General features: G+C 41.5%; 1 protein-coding gene across 22 annotated transcripts in view; it reads right to left on the bottom strand.

Annotated features, from left to right (window-relative positions):
- The window catches only part of PCM1 (pericentriolar material 1), a 107,969-nt gene extending 89,683 nt beyond the window's left edge, over positions 1-18,286 (bottom strand). For 9 of the 22 annotated variants that reach the window (XM_062213313.1, XM_062213319.1, XM_062213324.1 and 6 more), the window contains exons 1-3: positions 17,976-18,283; positions 16,347-16,417; positions 1,687-1,796 (exon numbers count right to left, since the gene is read on the bottom strand). In XM_062213313.1, coding sequence (XP_062069297.1) covers positions 1,687-1,782 — 96 coding nt within the window. In that variant the 5' untranslated portion in view covers positions 1,783-1,796; positions 16,347-16,417; positions 17,976-18,283. Of the gene's footprint in view, positions 1-1,686; positions 1,797-16,346; positions 16,418-17,171; positions 17,296-17,768; positions 17,791-17,975 lie in introns of those variants that run through there. The other 13 variants (XM_062213333.1, XM_062213335.1, XM_062213336.1 and 10 more) reach the window with 8 other exon arrangements.
- Positions 18,287-20,011: the final 1,725 nt, after the last annotated feature.

Raw genomic sequence — 20,011 nt, 5'->3', positions numbered from 1 at the left:
AAAAAGTAAAAGCAAAAGTTAATCTGGCCTCTATCAAACCAAGAAAATAATTTGGTATGCTTAAAAAATGTTGGTCAATCTTAAAATTAAAAATGACAAAAAAACATTTTTCACTTTAGTATGGATTCCTAGAAACAATTAAATATTTCTGTTAACACATTTTCCCCTCATTACATCTATTCTAATTTCATAGCCTTCAGAAATTAGATTACTTTCCTATCATAGATCATGAACAAAATAATAATTCTCAGGTCCTAAACTAAAAATCAATATGAATATTTCAAAAGCATTTTTAAAAGTTATTCTTTTCTACTTGTAAGTTGAATAATCAAAGAAGTCACATTAAAAAGACAGATTTGGAATTGACATGGGTTCTACAGCAATTATTGTTTTCTGAATAAACACTCTACCATGAGGCCCTATGTAACTTATTTAACTTCCCAAAGTCTCAGTTTCCTAATCTCTCAAACAGTATCACCTGAAAATAGGGTTAAAATAACAAGCATAAAAACATCAATAATACTAGTGTTTACTAAATAATAAATATTAAACAATGTTTTCAAGGCAAAATTATACTTAATGATAATATCTGATATGGAATGACGAGACACAATTAATGGTTTAACCAGAAAACATTACTAATCTACTCAGTTGCAGGTATATCTACCTAAAACATTAAACAAAAATGTTCATAAATGGGAAGTAACTATTATGTTGAAACCACGTAGATGCTTTCCTCATTTATAACAAAACTCCTATCTCTATGAACTGTCCCTCCATCCCAGTGCACGTGTGGAGGAGCCTGCAAACCTTTTATACTTCTTACCCTACCACTTCATAGCCACAGATGATTGGAAAATAAACACACATTTAATCCAAATTGGGAAAATGATACTTTAAACCTTCAAATTAGACCTAAGGGGTTACTAGTCAGTATGTAATTGCAGCCATAACTGAAATTTTTAGAACGGTGGGTCAGCCACAGTATACCACATGAAGCAGAGGAGAGGGAGTTAGTCTGTAAAGACAAAGTTGTGTTAAGCAGAGGCACTTAGGAGCAGTGTCAGGGTAGTAAAAAATTAAATCGGGACAACTTTCCTTTTCCTAGTTCCTAAATTCCATCTTTAGTCCTTTAACATGGTTTCCATAAAACACTTATGTATCATTTTAATAAATCTTTTTGGTTTAATACAACTCAAATTCATTTCTGTCAGCTGCAACCAAAGTGTCTTCAACTAATAAACAGCAAAGGGCCCCTTAATACTTTGGCCAGCAGTTCTTTCAAAAAGTTTCAGTTAGTCAGATTTGGAAAGGGGAGAGTTGCATTTTAACATCAGTAGCTGAGGCCTGTGTTTGGCCCAGCAGGTTTAGCCACCATTTGTGATGCTGGCATCCCATTTTAGAGTTCTGATTCAAGTCCCAGCTGCTCCATTCCAGTTCCCTGCAGGATGCACTTGGGAAGTCAGGAGGGGACAGCCTAGAAGCCTGGGCCCCTCCCAGTCTTGTAGGAGATTAGGATTAAATTTCCAGCTCCTGGTTGTGGCCTGGCCATTTGGGGAGTGAATTAACAGATAAATGATATTTATCTCTCCCTCTCTCTCTGACACTCTGCCTTTTAAATAAATAAATAAAATCTTTAAAAACATCAGTAGTGAACAATATACTACCAATAATAAGATATCATACCATATTGTTGAGTCGATCGTCAACACTTTCATTGCTCCAACTGGGTAAATCGTGATCATTCATGCCTTCTTCAAAAGGACCTCCTCCTGTGGCCATATTAGCTTAATTTTCTGCAAAACCAATAAAAACCAAGCCTCTTAATACATAAAAACAAATCACAATTTTTAAATCATCTCATAAGCTTAAAATATGAAGAAATTTCTAGAATTCTGATTTTATAAAATAAAAGAGGTATGTCAACTCAACTATATCAAGGCAAACTGATGCAGAGGCTGTAAGCATATTATGATTAACATGAGTTAAGTAGCTACAGTGATAAAGAAGGAAAACTGCCAACCTACTATGTGTACCAACTTGCATGCTTCAAAACTAATTTGTTCAACACAGTCCTAAAAGGTAAAGTAACAAGATAAGAAAAAAGTTATTAACAACTAGAACCACAACTTTTCTTAGAAAAGGAATTTTGAGAATGGTGATTGCCCTATTTTATATTCTACTGCTATTTCACAATTTTCCTTAAATCAGGAGTCTACCAAATTCATAAATCCTCCCTACAAAAAAACAAAACCAGAGTTTTACATCTGTATGTAAAAATCAAGCAAAGGACTGAATATCATACCTGGGTTAAAGAGAGGAGAAACAGAACACTATGGGAGAGCCAGAGGTTCAGAAGCAGAGAATCATGATAAATAAGATTTCTACATAATCAAGGAGGATTTCATATTTCCACTAGCTACAAAACTGCAGGCGAGAGGAAGAACAGCTCAAGGAGAAGCTGAGACTTTTATATAATATTCAAGGGGCAGGGGAAGCTATTAAACTACAAAAGTTAACTTTTAAGAAAGAGTTAATTTTTTTTTTTTTGGTCAGGCAGAGTTAGAAGTGAGAGAGAGATAGAGAGAAAGGTCTTCCTTTTTCCGTTGGTTCACCCCCCAAATGGCCGCTACGGCCGGTGCGCTGTGCTGATCTGAAGCCAGGAGCCAGGTGCTTCTTCCTGGTCACCCTTGCGGGTGCAGGGCTCAAGAACCTGGGCCATCCTCCACTGCCTTCCTGGGCCACAGCAGAAAGCTGGACTGGAAGAGGAGCAACCAGGACAGAATCCGACGCCCCAACCAGGACTAGAACCTGGGGTGCCGGCATCACAGGCAGAGGATTAGCCTAGTGAGCCATGGCGCCGGCCGAGTTAAGATAATTCTGCAAAGGGCTATTCAACTAAAATGGTCAGAATGAACACATATTTAAGCTGCTTGGATTAAAAAGATCCTAATTCATCCAACTTACTATAGCATATATCAGAATGACTATCAACTATGACAAAGTAGGATTTACCCTTTGGATGTCTCAATGCTAAGATAGACACTAGAGTATTAACACACAACATTAGGTTAAAATGCTTATCATCTTAAAATTAAGTAATGTATTACAATTCAATAAAATACTAATTTGAAAATATCTTTAAATGTAGATTGACACTTGCAGACAGTTATATATTGTATACTGTTTATGTTCTTTCTAATGAGGCATAAATTACTTTAATAAGAGCTGAAAATGGCAGGGGTGTGTGGCATGGCAGTTAAGCCACTGGTTAGGATGCTGGCATCTCGTATCAGAGTGCCTAGGCTTGAGTCTTGGCTCCATTCTCAATTTCAAATTCCTGCTTAAAATATGCACCCTGGGAGGCAGCAGGTGTTGGCAAAAGCTGTTGGGTCCCTGTCACCCACCTGAGGGAACTGGATTGAGTTCCCAGTTTCTGGTTTTGAACTGGCCCAGCCTCATCTGTTGTGAGCATTTGGGGAGTGAACCACTGGATGAGAGCTTTGTCTCAGTCTCTCACTTTCTATCTTTTAAACAAGGTTTAAAATTTTGACAAATTTTTTTAAGATTTTATTTATTTGAGAGGCAGAGTCACAGACAGAGAGGGTAAGACAGAGAGCGTAAGACAGAGAGAAAGATCTTCCATCTGTTTGTTCACCACTCTAATGGCTTCAACAACCAGAGCTGAGCCAATCCAAAGCCAGGATCCAGGAGCTTCTTCTAATTCTTAGCCACCTGGGTGCAGGAGCATAAAGATTTGGGCTATCTTTCACTGCTCTCCCAGGCCACATGCAGAGAGCTGTATTGCATAAGGAGCAGCTGGGATATGAATGGTGCCCATATGGGATGCTGGTGCTGCAGGAGGAGGCTTAGCCCACTACACCACAGTACCAATCCCCATAAATCAATTTTTTTAAAAAGATTTTATTTATTTACTTGAAAGGTAGAGTTACAGACGGTGAGAGGGAGAAACAGAGAGAAAGGTTTTCCTTTTGCTGGTTCACGCCCCAAATGGCCTCAATGGCTGGAGCTATGCCGATATGAAGCCAGGAGCCAGGTGCTTCTTCCCGTTGTCCCATGCAGGTGCAGGGGCCCAAGCACTTGGGCCATCTTCTACTGCATTCCCAGGCCACAGCAGAGAGCTGGATTGGAAGAGGAGCAGCCAGGACTCGAACCAGTACCCATATGGGATGATGGTGCCGTAGGCAGAGGATTAACCTACTGTGCCACAACACCAGCCCCAGCCAATAAATCAATTTTTAAAGGACCTGAAAATAAATACATTTTAAAACAGCAGTCAACATTACACTTAAAATAAGACACTAAGGACATTCTGTTATAAGCAACAGAGGATAGCCCAAGTCCTGGGGCCTCTGCACCCATGTAGGAAACCCAGAGGAAGGAAAGAAGCTCCTAGATCCAGGCTTTGGATCAGCCCAGCTCCAGCCACTGCAGCCCTTTGGGGAGTGAACCAGTGGATGGAGGATCTCTGTCTCTCTGTAACTCTGCCCTTCAAATAAATAAATCTTCAAAAAAAATTAATGAAGACCAAAATAAACATACCATATATCAGTTACTTAGCATTCTTTTGAAAATTCTATTAAATAGAAAAATTAAGACTGAAAAGAAAAAAAGGTATATTCTTAAAGAATATACATTTTAAGAAATCTAGAAATCTTCAAAATATCACCAATAACCACTTAGAAAACATAATGGGGAAAAATGATTCCACTTAATAAAGTCAAAAATATAATTTTCCCCATGTGAAGAAGTATTATTAAACTCTATAAAATGTAAGAGAAAATTTGAATAAGTAGCAAACAAACTATCTTTCCTGACAGGAAAGCTAAATACTATAAACATGCTATGTTTTCTAAATGTACAGGCTACAGTGGGATATCAGAATCCCCAAAGTGTCTGGATTCTAATCCCAGCCTCCCACCAACATAGATCCTGGAAGAAAACGCTAATAGCTCAAGTAATTGGGGTCCTGACACTCACATGGGAGATGTGAACTACTTTCCAGATTCTGGCTCTCATGCCTGGCTGTTGCAGCCATATGAGGAGTGAGCCAGTGAATTGGGGAGTACATTTTCTCTCTGCCTCTCAAATAATAAAAACAATTATTTAAAAAAATCTCAATGCATAGGCTTAATGTAATTCCAATAAATATCCTACTGGAATTCTTGGAAACTAACTAAATGATTCTAAAATTCATCTGAAAAAAATAAGTATAAAAAATTTTAATATCTGAAAAATAAAAGCAAGGTAGCATGAGATGCCAAGAGGGTAAAATACTAATGTATGATATCCAATGGTTCTGAATATGTATACAAATTGGTACCAGCCCAAGAAGGAAAATCTTCAAATATGCAATTAAAAAAATTTAGTAAGAAAAATTAATCCCAGCTAACATTTACTTTGCTTACTATATGCCAAGTACCATGCTAAATATTTTACATCTATCATGTCATTTTATACTCACAAGTCTTTGATACACAAGTATCCAACTGATAGAACAGCTTAATCTTTTTAAAAAAATTTATTTATAAGTCAGAATTACAGAGAGAAAGAGAGAGAGAGAGAGAGAGAGGGAGAAACAGAGAATTTTCCATCTACTGGTTCACTCTCCAAATGGCTGCAATGGCTAGGTTGGGCCAGCAGGAGGCCAGGAGCCAGGAGCTTCTTCTAGCTATTCATGTAGGTACAGGGGCCCAAGGCCTTGGGCCACCTTCTGCTGCTTTCCTAGGTCCATCATCAGGGAGCTGATTTGGAAGTGGAGCAGCCACGACTGAACCGGCACCCATATGAGATGCTGGTACAGCTAATGGCGGCTTAACTGGCTATAGCACAGTGCTGGCACCACAAGTTAGGACTCTTAACTGGGATTCTTCATCTCAATCACCGGAACACAGAAAAATGACTTGAGTCATTCTTCTCAGTTTTTCTCATGAGACATACCCTGTACCACTCCAGACACACAGAATTAACAAAAAACAACAAATACCTCTGGGCATTAGAGCTTAACTCTGCACCAACTGAGAAAGGCTATCTTATCCCATAACACCAAGACAATAAGTAGATTAAAAAATAGATATGAAAAAACTCAAAGAAGATTTTAAAAGAAAAAAATATAAGAAATTAGAGTGCACTTAGGGGCCAGTGCTGTGACGTAGAAATTAACCTCTCCTTAAGACACCAGCATCCCATATGGGCATCAGTTAGAGTCCTGGCTGCTCCACTTCACTCCAGCTCCTCATCAATGCACTTGGGAAAGCAGAAGAGGAAGCCCAAGTGGCTGGGCCCCTGCCATTCACATGGGAGACCCAGATGAATTTCCTCGTTTTGGTCTGGCCCAGCCCCAGCTGCTGTGACCATTTGGGAAGTGAACCAGTGGATGGAAGATCTCTCTCATATCACTCTGCCTTTCACATAAATAAAATAAATCCTTAAAAAGTTATTAATTAGGGCCGGCGCCGTGGCTTAACAGGCTAATCCTCCACATTGCGGCGCCAGCACACCGGGTTCTAGTCCCGGTTGGGGTGCCGGATTCTATCCTGGTTGCCCCTCTTCCAGGCCAGCTCTCTGCTATGGCCCGGGAAGGCAGTGGAGGATGGCCCACGTCCTTGGGCCCTGCACCCACAAGGGAGACCAGGAGAAGCACCTGGCTCTGGCTTCGGATCAGCGAGATGCGCTGTCCGCAGCGGCCATTGGAGGGTGAACCAACGGCAAAAAGGAAGACCTTTCTCTCTCACTATCTCTCTCTCTCACTATCTACTCTGCCTGTCAAAAAATAAAAATTAAAAAAAAAAGTTATTAATTAGAAGAGAAAATTAAGATCAGTAAAAATTCTTACACATTGATTTTTTTCTTAGAATGTTATACCTTATAACTACAGTAATAAACTTTAAATTTTTTAAGAATATGTTTTCATAAAATGTTTACATTCTATTTGTTTACACTAACTTTATTTTATATTACTATATATTCCCCCTAAAATACAGAGTTCATTCTAAGGAGCTATTTATAAGCCAATACCTTTAAACACTATTGAAATAAATTTCTAAAACTATTTAAAAACTGTATGATAATGATAATTAGTTCAGAAGTCAGATTTTTATAAGAAGATTTATTTATTTGAAAGGCAGAGTTATAGAGATAGAGAGGGAGAGACAGAGAGAGGTCTTCCATCTGCTGATTCACTCCCTAAACGGCCACAACAGCCAGGGCTGGGCTAGGCCGAAGCCAGGAGTCAGAAGCAAGGAGCTTCTGGTCTCTAATGTGGGTGTAGGGGCCCGAGCACCTGGGCCACCCACTGTTGCCCTCCCAGGAACAGTAGCACATTAGCAGAGCTGGCTTGGAAGTGGAGCAGCCAGGACTTGAACCAACGCCCATACTGGATGCCGGTGTAGCAGCAGGCAGAGGCTTAATCCGCTAGCCCACAACACTGGCCCAAATAAGTCAAATTTTTTAAAAATGTTTTTTAAAAGTTCACTTACTAAATACGTCCTTTTAAGTTAGTAAACAATTCTGTCTACTATTATGATAGCCATGAGATTGAACATGTAATAACTTAAAAATGATACCAAATGTTAAGAGCAGACTTATCAAATTATGTTTATTATTTGAAGTTAAAGAAATAATTGTATGTGGATTAATTCAACACATTAACATTCAGATTTCAAAAAATATATATACAAAATATACATATCTTCCTATTAGAAGCAGATTCATTTCCCTCTTTTTCATGCCAATCTAACTGCCTCAAAGTCTTCATTAAAAATATAGGATCTTGGCCGGCGCCGTGGCTTAACAGGCTAATCCTCCGCCTTGCAGCGCCAGCACACCGGGTTCTAGTTCCGGTTGGGGTGCCGGGTTCTATCCCGGTTGCCACTCTTCCAGGCCAGCTCTCTGCTATGGCCCGGGAAGGCAGTGGAGGATGGCCCAAGTCCTTGGGCCCTGCACCCGCATGGGAGACCAGAGAAGCACCTGGCTCCTGGCTTCGGATCAGCAAGATGCGCCGGCTGCAGCGGCCATTGGAGGGTGAACCAACGGCAAAAAGGAAGACGTTTCTGTCTCTCTCTCTCACTATCCACTCTGCCTGTCAAAAAAAAAATAATATATATATATATATATAAATATATATATATAAAAGATCTTGAGGCCAGTGCTGTGGCATAGTGGGTAAAGTCAGTGCCTGCAGTGCCAGCATCCTATATGGGCACCAGTTTGAGGCTGGGATGCTCCACTTCCAATCCAGCTCTCTGCTATGGCCTGGGAAAGCAGTGGAAGACGGCCCAAGTGCTTGGGCCCCTGCACCTGCATAGGAGACTTGGAAGAAGCTCCTGGCTTCAGATCGTCCTAACTCTGGCCATTACAGCCATTTGGGGAGTGAACCAGCAGATGGAAGATCTCTCTCTGCCTCTGCCTCTCTGTAATTCTGCCTTTCAAATAAATAAGTAAATCTAAAAAAAAAAAAGTCTCTCTGCCTTTCAAATAAATAAATCTTAAAAAAATATATAGGATCTCTGACTTCCAAAATTTATTCTGTAGACATAATGTAGCATTTAGAGGTACAGACAGACTTCCAGTAATCAAAAGACTGGGGATGTAGAGACCAATAAAGCCAAGATTTCTATGGCAGAACAAACTGAACTTGGTGACTATTATGATATGGAAGATGATGAAGTGAGGAAGCTGTTAAAGAGTGAACCCAAAGTTTCTAGCTTGTGCAACTAGGAACACAGATGATAACATAGTCATTAGAAAAGAAACAAATTTTAGATACTCAGAGAAGTTGAGGAGAGCTCAATTTTAGAAATGTTGGGTATGAGGTCCCTGTGGTATATTCAATTAAATTAAGCTACAGGGCAACCACTAGTCTATCTCTCAGAAGAGAAATCTGGGCTGGAAAGAGATCTGCAAGTCATCCACTTATAAAAGCACTTCAAGTGAGACAGAGGGCTCAGGGAAAAGATAGAGAAGAATGAACCACACACCGGTATTTAAGAGAAAGGGATAAGAAGAGAACAATGAGAAAATACAAAAAGATAGGAGGGAAACCAGGACAGTGTGCCAAATAGAAGGAGTGCATGATAAGAAAAAAACTGATACTTGGATTTCCAACAAGGAGGTTATTGTTGACTCTGGTAAGGCCAATTTCAGCAGAGTGGTAAGGATCAGTTAGTTCCCTAACTGGAACACAGTTTTGAAGGGAGGGGGGAAATATAAAAGAGGTCATCAGACAATTTTTTTTTTTTTTTTTTTTGACAGGCAGAGTAGATAGTGAGAAAGAGACAGAGAGAAAGGTCTTCCTTTTTGCCGTTGGTTCACCCTCCAATGGCTGCTGCGGCCGGCGCATCTCGCTGATCCGAAGCCAGAGCCAGGTGCTTCTCCTGGTCTCCCATGTGGGTGCAGGGCCCAAGCACTTGGGCCATCCTCCACTGCACTCCCGGGCCATAGCAGAGAGCTGGCCTGGAAGAGAGGCAACCGGGATAGAATCCGGTGCCCCAACAGGGACTAGAACCTGGTGTGCCGGCGCCGCAAGGCAGAGGATTAGCCTGTTAAGCCACGGCGCCAGCCCAGACAATACTTTTAAGGAACCAAATTGCAAAGGGAAGTAAACAGAGATGGTTATAAAGAAAGTTTAATCAACATGGAAGTATGCAGATCACTTTTAAAATGTGTCAGGTAACAGCACAGAAGCAGATACTGAAAATGCAAGACAAATGTGATTCGAAAATGGCTTGTGCATTCGAGAAGATTTGCCAATTGGGATCCCAGGCCAAAGAAAAAGGGTTAGTTCTAGACAAGCAGAGGAACATCTCTCTCCTTGAAATAAAAGGAGGAAAGGATGGAATTGAATGGAGACTGGTTAGCAGATTTGGTGGTAGAAAGTTGAGAGAGTTCCTAAGAGGTATGAAGTAGGAAGGACTGTACAAGAAATGCAAGAGAGTGAGAGAGCAGTGTGAGAGATCTGAGAAGGTAGGGAACAGAAAATGAAAGAACTGAAGTGAAAGCAGAGGCCATTCACTGATATCACTAATATGCACTACAAATTTTTTTTCCCAGCAGTGCTCCACAGCCTTGGTAGAAACACTCCAGAGTCTATCCAAGGCTGGGATTTTGCCAGGCAGGTTTTACAGAAAGACAATAAATAAGTTCAAACTGCTGGAAACAATTGGTGTTGATGACAGATGACAGTATGGGAAATTGAACAGATTTTAAAAAAAAATTTCTACCCTAAATAAGCATTTCTTTCTATACTACACCTTGAACAAAACGAACTATTCTGAGATCCACTTAGGTATATCTAGCAGCCTTATTGGGCTTCAAAATAAGGACACAAAATGAAAATATACTATGGCAATTTTAAGCTATTTTCAGAGGCGTTTTTATTTTGTTTTTAATTACTTACATTATTTAATTATTTACATTTACTACAGAGAGAGGCTGTTTTCATCCACTGGTTCACTCCCCAAATGCCCACAATGGCCAGAACTGGGTCAAGTTGAAGCCAGGAAGAAAACACCAGGAACATAATATAGATTTCTCACATGAGTGGCCGGGATCAAACTACTCAAGTCACCATCCATTGCTTCCCAAGTTGCACATTAACAGAAAGCTAAAACTGGGAACAGAGCTCCAACTCAAATCCAGGTACACTGATATGGGATATAGATGTCTCAAGAGGTATCTTAACCACTAAACCAAACATCTGCTCCATCAATGACCTCTTTGAAGAAAATCCTGACATTCTACATGAGCACTGATTCAGGTCCTGATTGCTCCACTTCTCATTCAGTTCCCTGCTAATGTGCCTGGGAAAGCAACTGGAGATGATCAAAGTACTTGGGACACTACCACCCACATGCAAGACCCGGACAGAATTCTAGGCTCCTGATATTATGGTCATTTGGGGAATGAGCCAGAAGATAGAAGACTGATCTCTTTCTCTCTGTAACTGTGCCTTTCAAATAAATAAATATATAATTAATAAGTAAATAAAAGTGAAAGGTAGGGGCCAGCGCTGTGGCACAGTAGGTTAATCCTCTGCCTGCGGTGCCAGCATACCATACGGGCGCCAGTTTTAGTCCCGGCTGCTCCTCTTCCAGTCCAGCTCTCTGCTAAGACCTGGGAAAGCAGTAGAATATGGCCCAAGCGCTTGGGCCCCTGCACCCACATGGGAGACCAGGAAGAAGCATATGACTCCTAGCTTCGGACAGGCTTAGCTCCGGTCATTATGGCCATTTGGGGAGTGAACCAACAGTAGAAAGACCTTTCTGTCTGTTTCTCCCTCTCAAAAAAATTAAATAAAATCTTTAAAAAAAAATAAAGTAAAAGGTAAAGAAGCTCAAAGAAATCTAAACAAGAAAATTTGCCTATGATTTTTTAAATTATTTCTCAAATAGCATTAAATTACTTATAACCACCTTTTCTTTTGAAGATTTTATTTATTTCAAAGAGTTACAAAGAAGTAGAGCCAGAGAGAGAGAGAGGTCTTCCATCCACTGGTTCTCTTCCCAAATGACAGCAACAGCCAGAGCTGAGCTGATCTGAAGCCAGGAGCCAGGAGCCAGGAGTTTCCTCTGAGTCGCCCACATGGTCGCAGGGGCCCTCCTTGGGCTATCTTCTACTGCTTTCCCAGGCCATAGTAGAGAGCTGGATCGGAAGAGGAGCATCTAGGACTCGAACCTGTGCCCATATGGAATGCCAGCACTACAAGCCAGGGCTTTAACCTGCAGTACCACAGCACCGACCCCAACTACCTTCTTGAAATACCTTACTTCTCCACTGATAGCTATAAATCAAAAATTTAGAAATTCTAATTTTTAATAATATAGAATGTTTATATTCCCCCTAAATGTTAGTAATAAAATAACCAAAGCTAGCAGTTTGTATATCTGTACAAGTTTTCTACTGCACTACCATAGGTATTTACTTTACTAATTATAATAAGCACACTGCTTTGAGGGCCTTAATACAGTGTACAACTGAGCACTTTTAATGGAAACGGAGAAGAAAATGGCTAGGTATTTGGTATTTTGTGTTGTTTAGCCAGCTTTCTTTGAGAAATTCCTTAGCTTCTTGTCTGTATTTAAAATGGTCATGTATTTAAAGAATCACAGGGTGCATTTTCCATAGCCTATTCACTGTTAGACTACAAATTTAATAAATTTCTAAAACATGATTCTTCTAAGAGCCAGCATTGTGGCATAGTAGGTTAATCTGCTGCTTGCTACACCAGCATCCCATATCAGAGCACTGGTTCAAGTCCCAGTTGCTCCAATTCCAAACCATCCCCTTGCTAATGCACCTAACAATGGTTAGGGGAACCCGGGCTTGCTCTCTCAATTTTAAAAAAGAATAATACACCTATAATTAATCAAAAAATAATTTATTAAAAGAAAAACACCCTGTAACCTCTGAGATATTGGGGGGAAGTGGGTAAATAAACTACAACAAAATATAACACTCAATTTGAATCAGCAAACATTTGATAAGACCTCATGGTGTACCAAGGATTACATATGTCTATCTCACAATACAGTTCCTTATTCTATGTCAAACTTTTTCACACCAACAAAATGTAATATATCCTTACTTTCTATAAAAACAAAAACAAAAAACTGAGAACCCTGAGGTCAGTTAATCTCCTGATACACAAAAATCTGTTTGCTAAAACCTCTCCATCCCTATAAGTTGTATCTAAAAATCTATCTTCCTTAGTAATAACTACATATTATTCTCTAAGAAAAATGAGTAGTTCCAGTTACTGCAACTGGCCTCAGATCCTTATCTTCAATGCCAGTCTACCTCATCCTCACTGGTAACAGCTCTTCCTATCGTGATCTTCCACTGGACTATTACTAACTCCCTATGCATCCTCCAGCTACTCCGAAACATTCCCCTACTTACTGGTTTTCAGTAAAATCACAAATCCCTCTAACAGCACCATTTCCAAGGAAATCACCTCTAAAAGAAGACACTAGTCTTCCTATTCTGAATTCATGGAAAAAGGATACCAGTTTCAGAGCATTCTTACTTAATTCATGCTTAACCTTTCCTCTCTTGAATAAAATAGCCATTAAAAATATCACTTTCCCTACTTTGGGCACAAGTCCCAACTGTTCTACCCAAGACAGTTCTGCACTTTTCTTGGTAATAACCAGCTCATGCTTTCACTCTCTACTTCATTTCCGTTGAATTTTCTAAGACTCTGGCCTCAATTCCAATGTCCTTCTTATCTTCTTTTTTTTTTTTTAATTAAAGATTTTATTTATTTGAGAGGTAGAGTTATAGACAGTGAGAGGGAGAGACAGACAGAAAGGTCTTTCATCTGTTGGTTCACTCCCCAAGTGACTCCACAGCTAGCTGGTGCTGGGCCAATCCGGAGCCAGGAGCCAGGAGCTTCTTTCAGGTCTCCTACGCAGGTGCAGGGGCCCAAGGACTTGGGCCATCTTCCACTGCCCTCCTGGGCCACAGCAGAGAGCTGGACTGGAAGAGGAGCAACCGGGACTAGAACCGGCACCCATATGGTATGTCGGTGCTGCAAGCGGAGTTATCTTCTCTATCCCATCTTTCCTCTCTCTGAACTGGTAATTTGTTCAAGATCCTAAACTTGTAAAATTCTTTCTGATCTTAAGTATTCTATTTCTCTCACTTCCTCATTCCTGCCAGAAGGTGCTCTCAACTCTTGAATACTTCTAGCCTCTTAATCATTTCTCTGTCCTTGAATTCATTAATCCCTTGCTTCTATACTCAAACCCAAACCAAAATCTAAATAAGCTATTTCAAAAATGTCATGCTAGCATCCTTGACTTCCTCACCTATTTGCTCACAATGTCAACTCAATTCTGGATAAACTCTACCACCTATTCTCTTTGACTCTATTCTCAAGCTGTCAAACAGTACGGAAATAGTCATAACATGACTGTTTCTACTTTAAGGTGTATTATTTCAACACATACCTTTCCAAATTTATCATAAGTACCTAATACACACTCAATTAAATTTACAAAATGAGGGAACCGGCACTGTGGTGCAGTAGGTTAATCCTAAGCCTGCAGCACCAGCATCCCACATGGGTACCTGTTCTAGTCCTGGCTGCTCCTCTTCTGATCCAGTTCTCTGCTTATGGCCTGGGAAAGCAGTAGAAGATGGCCCAAGTGCTTGGGCCCCTGCACCTGTGTGGGAGACCTGAAAGAAGCTCCTGGTTCCTGGCTTCGGATTCGCCCAGCACCGGCTGTGGAGTCACTTGGGCAGTAAACCAACACATCAAAGACCTTTCTGTCTGTCTCTCACTCTCACTGTCTGTAACTCTACCTCTCAAATAAATAAATAAGTAACTCTTTAAAAACAAATTTACAAAATGAATGTAATGCTATGAATCTCTTATTGGTTTTTTGTTCCTCTAGTATGATTATTCCAAATCCTTTCTAATTTTTCCCAACTCTCAAATCCACTGGTCTCTCTTTTAAAGAAATGGCCAAGTCCCTATTAAGGAAACCAAGGTCTTCCAATGAAAGTTAACTAAATGACCCTATATTTTTATTCCTCTAGCCATCTTTCCTAATGTGCTAAAAGGGAAATTATTTTATAACTGCTTTTACAATTCTTTTTATTTTACTAAATGTCCAATATACAGCACTGTAATGCTAACAATTCTTTTTTTTTTTTTTTTTTTTTTTGACAGGCAGAGTGGACAGTGAGAGAGAGACAGGGAGAAAGGTCTTCCTTTTCCGTTGGTTCACCCTCCAATGGCCGCTGCGGCCAGCGCGCTGTGGCCGGCGCACCGTGCTGATCCGAAGCTGGGAGCCAGGTGCTTCTCCTGGTCTCCCATGCAGATGCAGGGTCTAAGGACTTGGGCCATCCTCCACTGTCTTCCCAGGCCACAGCAGAGAGCTGGACTGGAAGAGGGGCAACTGGGACAGAACTGGTGCCCCGACCGGGACTAGAACCCGGTGTGCCAGCACTGCAGGCGGAGGATTAGCCTATTGAGCCGCGGCGCTGGCCTGTAATGCTAACAATTCTAATACACATACTCATATATGACCTTTCCCCTGAGTTCTATTTTTCTTGTCCTACTTGTTAATCTTCCAGAAAAAAAAAAAAAAAAAAAAAACAGAATCACAATTCATAATTAAGATGTAAGCTGGGGCCAGTGCTGTGGCATAGCAGGTGAGGCCACTGCCTGCAGTGCCAGCATCCCATATGGTCGCTGGTTCGAGTCCCGTCTGCTCCACTTCTGATCCAGCTCTCTGCTATGGCTGGGAAAGCAACAGAAGATGGCCCAAGTCCTTGGACCCCTACACCCACGTGGGAGACCCGGAGAAGCTCCTGGCTCCTCGTTTCAGATTGGCGCAGCTCTGGCCTTGCAGCCAGTTGGGGAGCGAACCAGCGGATGGAAGACCCCCTCTCTCTCTCGCCTTCTCTCTCTGTGTAACTCTTTCAAATAAATAAATAAATAAATAAATCTTTAAAAATTTTTGAATAAAAAAGAGATGCAAGTCAACTAGCAATTTGTATTTACTTACAGTAGCCTCACTTCAGATCCTTATAAAGGAGCTGAAACTGTGTCTGCTTTTGTAGAAAGAATCTATGAAATTTTAAAAATAGAATTTCTTAGAAATTTAACAGTTAAATTCACCCTATTTCTGAGGTTTTTCTTAAGTCCAACTGCTTCTGAACATTTTTAACAAAATTTATTCTAACTATCGACCTTTAGCCATTTAATTGTTCAAGTGTCCTTAGCAAACAATTATTTAACTTTTCTTCAGCGAATCTACATTCCCCAGCACTGACTTCTTTCTGCTGGTTAGAGAATACCTCTATATAAAACACATTATGACAATGCACAAAACTAACGCTAAAAGTAAGTTCAGACAATCAAAAGAATTCATCCACCTTAAGGATAACAAACTCAAAAATAGAAGACTTGATAAATTAGTAAATTTATAAATTTAAATTGATAAATTAGAAATTAGTAAAATATGTAAGAAAACAGCTTAAGATGAAATATTTAGAAAGAGAAGCAATCCAAACAGCTGTGTTAGCATAGATTCAAACTCAAATGAGCTGAAGAAATTCTGTGAACATAGAGAAATAGGTATTGTATAAACCATTCTGGTATTTAATTAGGAATGGCACAGCTCTTTTCTAACAAAGATATGAGGGCAGACCAAAGCAGCACACCAAAAAAAGCAAGGCAAACAGGTTAGCAAACTCTAGATGATTACTATGTAGAGGGCTCTCAATCATGCACTAAAATTCCGTCAACTGTCCCCTCTATAAAGTCCTCTTCAACAATAATACAAAGAACAATACATATAATGATGTCAAATTACCTGTTTAGGAACTAGTTTTTGCAGCTTGGAAACAGTTCCTTTCCCACTCCACACTTCAAAGCTGTTGTCTGCTTATTATTTAAAAAAAAACAAAACAAAACAAAAAAAACTTTAGTAAATTCTTAGCTTACACTCTGAAGTATACAATAGTGTATTTTACCCTCAAAAATATGCTTAAAAATCAACAAGAAAGGAAAAATTTACCAATATTTTAAACTCAAGTTACCCTCTTTTGGAAAACTATGCATACAGAAACCTTTAAGCCTCTTTTCACCCCCACTCTCAAAGGTCCTACCAAACAGCAAATCGACATCTGAAATCTACATTGGAATATAATGAAAATGGTTAACATTATCATTTAAAGATGCATGTCAAAGTACACTCTTCTGACTGACCAGGCCATTAGCTTCGTATACCTCAAACTATTCAAGAACTCTGAATATTCAACGATGAAAAAAAAAATTGCCTAAAAGCTACTTCTTAATACCCTTGGTAATACATAAACCCAAGGTTTAGCTTCAGTACACATATTCAGTACCCTACCGGTGTACAATGGCCCTCACCAGGAAGGTGATAGGGAAAGAAAGGAGCAGGTGCACCCGAAGCTCCGAAGCTCCGGTAACCAGAGAACACCAGAGGGCGGAGTCTGGGAGGCGGTTTAGGGGCGGAGGTGGTAGGGGCGCCCAGAAAGCCCGCTTCTTCCAACGTCAAAAATACGATCCGTTACCGGCATTTCATACCACAAAACCCTCAAATCTGCCAGGAAAAACATTCACACAAGGCGAGCTCCTGAGGAGTGGGCCGCGGGATGAAAAGTTCACTCACCGGGCTCCCAGCGAGGCCTAAGCCCTAACACCCCAAAGACCAGTTTCTCCAACAGCAAAGCGACGCTTCCCGAATCCCACTTGGGACTTAGTTCTCCTCGATCCTGGACTCAATCTCAGTAGGACTGCAGGAAGGGAGAGGGGTCGGGCTACTGAAGTCAAGATTCCCTTCGCAAGTACAAACCACCCCTCCGGCCAGTCAGGAACGCCTCAACCTGGCCTTTCGGCTCTAAGAATACCCGAGACAGCGGCAATTTCACTGTTCACAGCGCCCACCCCGACGCGGCAAGTCGCCTCACTCCCATCCAAAATTCGGGAAGGCGGCAGCCCCAGACTAGAACTGGGGGGCAGGGGAGGCCCAGGAGCAGGGAGCGCGGTGATGGGAACTATGGCCACCAAGGCCTCTCTCCTGAGAACTGGACTCCGAGCCCCGAGCACCCCGACGACGGCCCCCGCTCCGCTTCCTCCACCCGCAAGGGACATCCCCGGAGCACCCGAGACGCAGAGCAGCCACCTCCCCAAACCCAGAACTAGAGGGGCGGGGAGGAAAAAAAAAAAAGGAGACTCTGCAGTCGCCAGAGCGTCCCCAGATGCTCACCCCGTCCCGTCGCTCGGTCCCGGGAAAGGGGGCGGGCCGTCTGCCTAAGGGACGCGAAATAGGAAGCCAGAAAACCCCAAAGACTGCTGAGGAGGGGTGGGTCCCGGGCCAGGCCGAACAGGGTCAAGTGTCCCAGAGCCGCGGCGTTCCCGCCCCTGGGGCGCCCTGCCCTCGGTTGCCTAGGGCTGAGGACGCGCAGGCGTTTACCTGTAAACGAAGCAGCCTCTCATGCCCGGGGCGGCGTGACGGTCAGCCCCCACGACCCGCCGCTGGCAGCGGTTCTCCCTTACAGACCGCAGCGGGGAGGTCCACAAGTTTCCTGGCTGCCTAGGGCCCAATGGCCGCCTTTTCTACTTTAGCCACCGGGCGCCAACCGCCGTAGCCACCGCCATCTTAGGATCTCATTGTGGTGGGAGAAGAGGGGCGGGGGGACTGCAGAGGGGGCCACGCGCCGGGAGACATGCGCCGTCTCCTCAGCAACGGCCGCGCGGACGCGAGAACTCGCCGAGGCGGGAGCCGCAGTGCGATCTCTGGACGCGCTAGACTGGAGTCATGTGACCCGCCGAAGTCCGTGCTATCATTTCTGGCTCTTGAGGTGGGAACAGATTACGCAAACGACCGAACAGAGACTACATATCCCAGAATGCCAATGCGGCAGTGAGATTATAAATAACTCCCACATCACACGGCGGAGGACTACACATCCCAGAATGCCGTGCGCTTGTTCAGCGCGCGAGGCTCGAGGCCTGTGCGGAAGTAAAATTGAGCCGCATCGGCAGGAGGGAGGAGAGCGGAGGCTCGTTGGGTTTTACGTGGGCGTGTCAGATCCGGACGGTGCGGGAGGAAGACCTGGGTCGCTCCTTCTGTTCTCTGCCCACTGGCATTCCAGTTGCCAAAGGAAGTCTACAAAAAGGCTTTTAACAGTAATCCAAGCGTCAGTTTTTCCATGAGGAGATAAACCCACGAGAATGAAATAAGTGGCCAGACGTCTTGTTAACGAGAGAATCATAAATACTGTTCATACCTAATGCCGGCTTTGGATTAAGGCCCTGCTTTTTCCTTGGAAGAGCCAGGTGCTTTCAATGAGAATGTAATCTCGGGAAATTTTCGACGCAGCTGTGGTCTCTGAATTCTCTTTTTTAAATGCTTCTGTTAACAGTACTAAATGAAGATTAGTAAGTTGGCAGTTTCTAGTTTAAAACTGCAGTAACATTAAGGTGCCTGGCTGAAAACTGAAAACACTGGTCAATTTTAGTTTGGTGCATAGACATTCTACTTTTAAGACTTAAGAAGATTTTTTTTATAGGAAAAATGATGGGAGGGAGGGAAGAATAACGGGTTTCTGGGTTCCAACAAGTTGTTCACAAAACCAGTAGATGAAATTGCATCTCAGTACACAGTTCAGAAGAAAGCTCTTCCAGTCCACTGCAGTTCGCTATTATTCAGCTTCAGTCATCAGTGCAATGATCATTGACACTGTTTGTTTGTTATGCATTTTTTTTTGTACATTCTGTGGGTCTAATATTACTAAGGACTATTGAGGCAACGAAAACAAACACCCTGACCTTGAAAAGCTCATGTTTTTAGCAAGGGATGTAAAATGAAATGTGATGTCAATAAATTCTGTATAGTAAGAGAAAGTGCCGTGCAGCTTAGAGCACAGAGTAACTAACTGGTTAGATGTTTATTTTAATATAGAATGCCCTATCCTAATTCCATCACTCTAAGATCTTGGGCAAGATACCTTTTCTGGGCTTCAATTGTTCCACCTATGAAATGAGGAGGAGGGAATAATAATATTGCCTAACTTGAAGGGACTTTCAAAATGTTTTCTTTGATTTTGTGTTATTCCACACACAGTATTAAGCACTTCATTTAGCGTGGTGTTTTTAATTCTCAAAACTACACTCAAGAGATGTTTCTGTATCAACTCATTTAACAATTGAGTGATTCAAATCAAAGTTTTTGCAGTTCCAAGTAATAAAGCTACCTTTAAACTAAGATCTACTTAATTCTTTGGAGGAATTTTTAAAAATTTTATCAGAAAATACATAAAGGCCCCAAAATAATGACTATCATCATAATTTTGTTGTATGCATGTATTTTTCTTTTTAATGTATATAGAAACTGATGTAATTAAATGATTCAATTAAAAAGCATTATTACATTTATATTTGCTATTGATCAGTGTTTTCTGAATTTCTGAACCCCCAAAATGTTAATGTCATACTAGTATTATGTCT

This window comes from Lepus europaeus, chromosome 16 (assembly GCF_033115175.1).
Source record: "Lepus europaeus isolate LE1 chromosome 16, mLepTim1.pri, whole genome shotgun sequence".
In the NCBI taxonomy this organism is placed as follows: domain Eukaryota; kingdom Metazoa; phylum Chordata; class Mammalia; order Lagomorpha; family Leporidae; genus Lepus; species Lepus europaeus.
The sequence above is the reverse complement of the archived record's forward strand: the minus strand, read 5'-3'. Positions and strand labels throughout refer to the sequence as shown.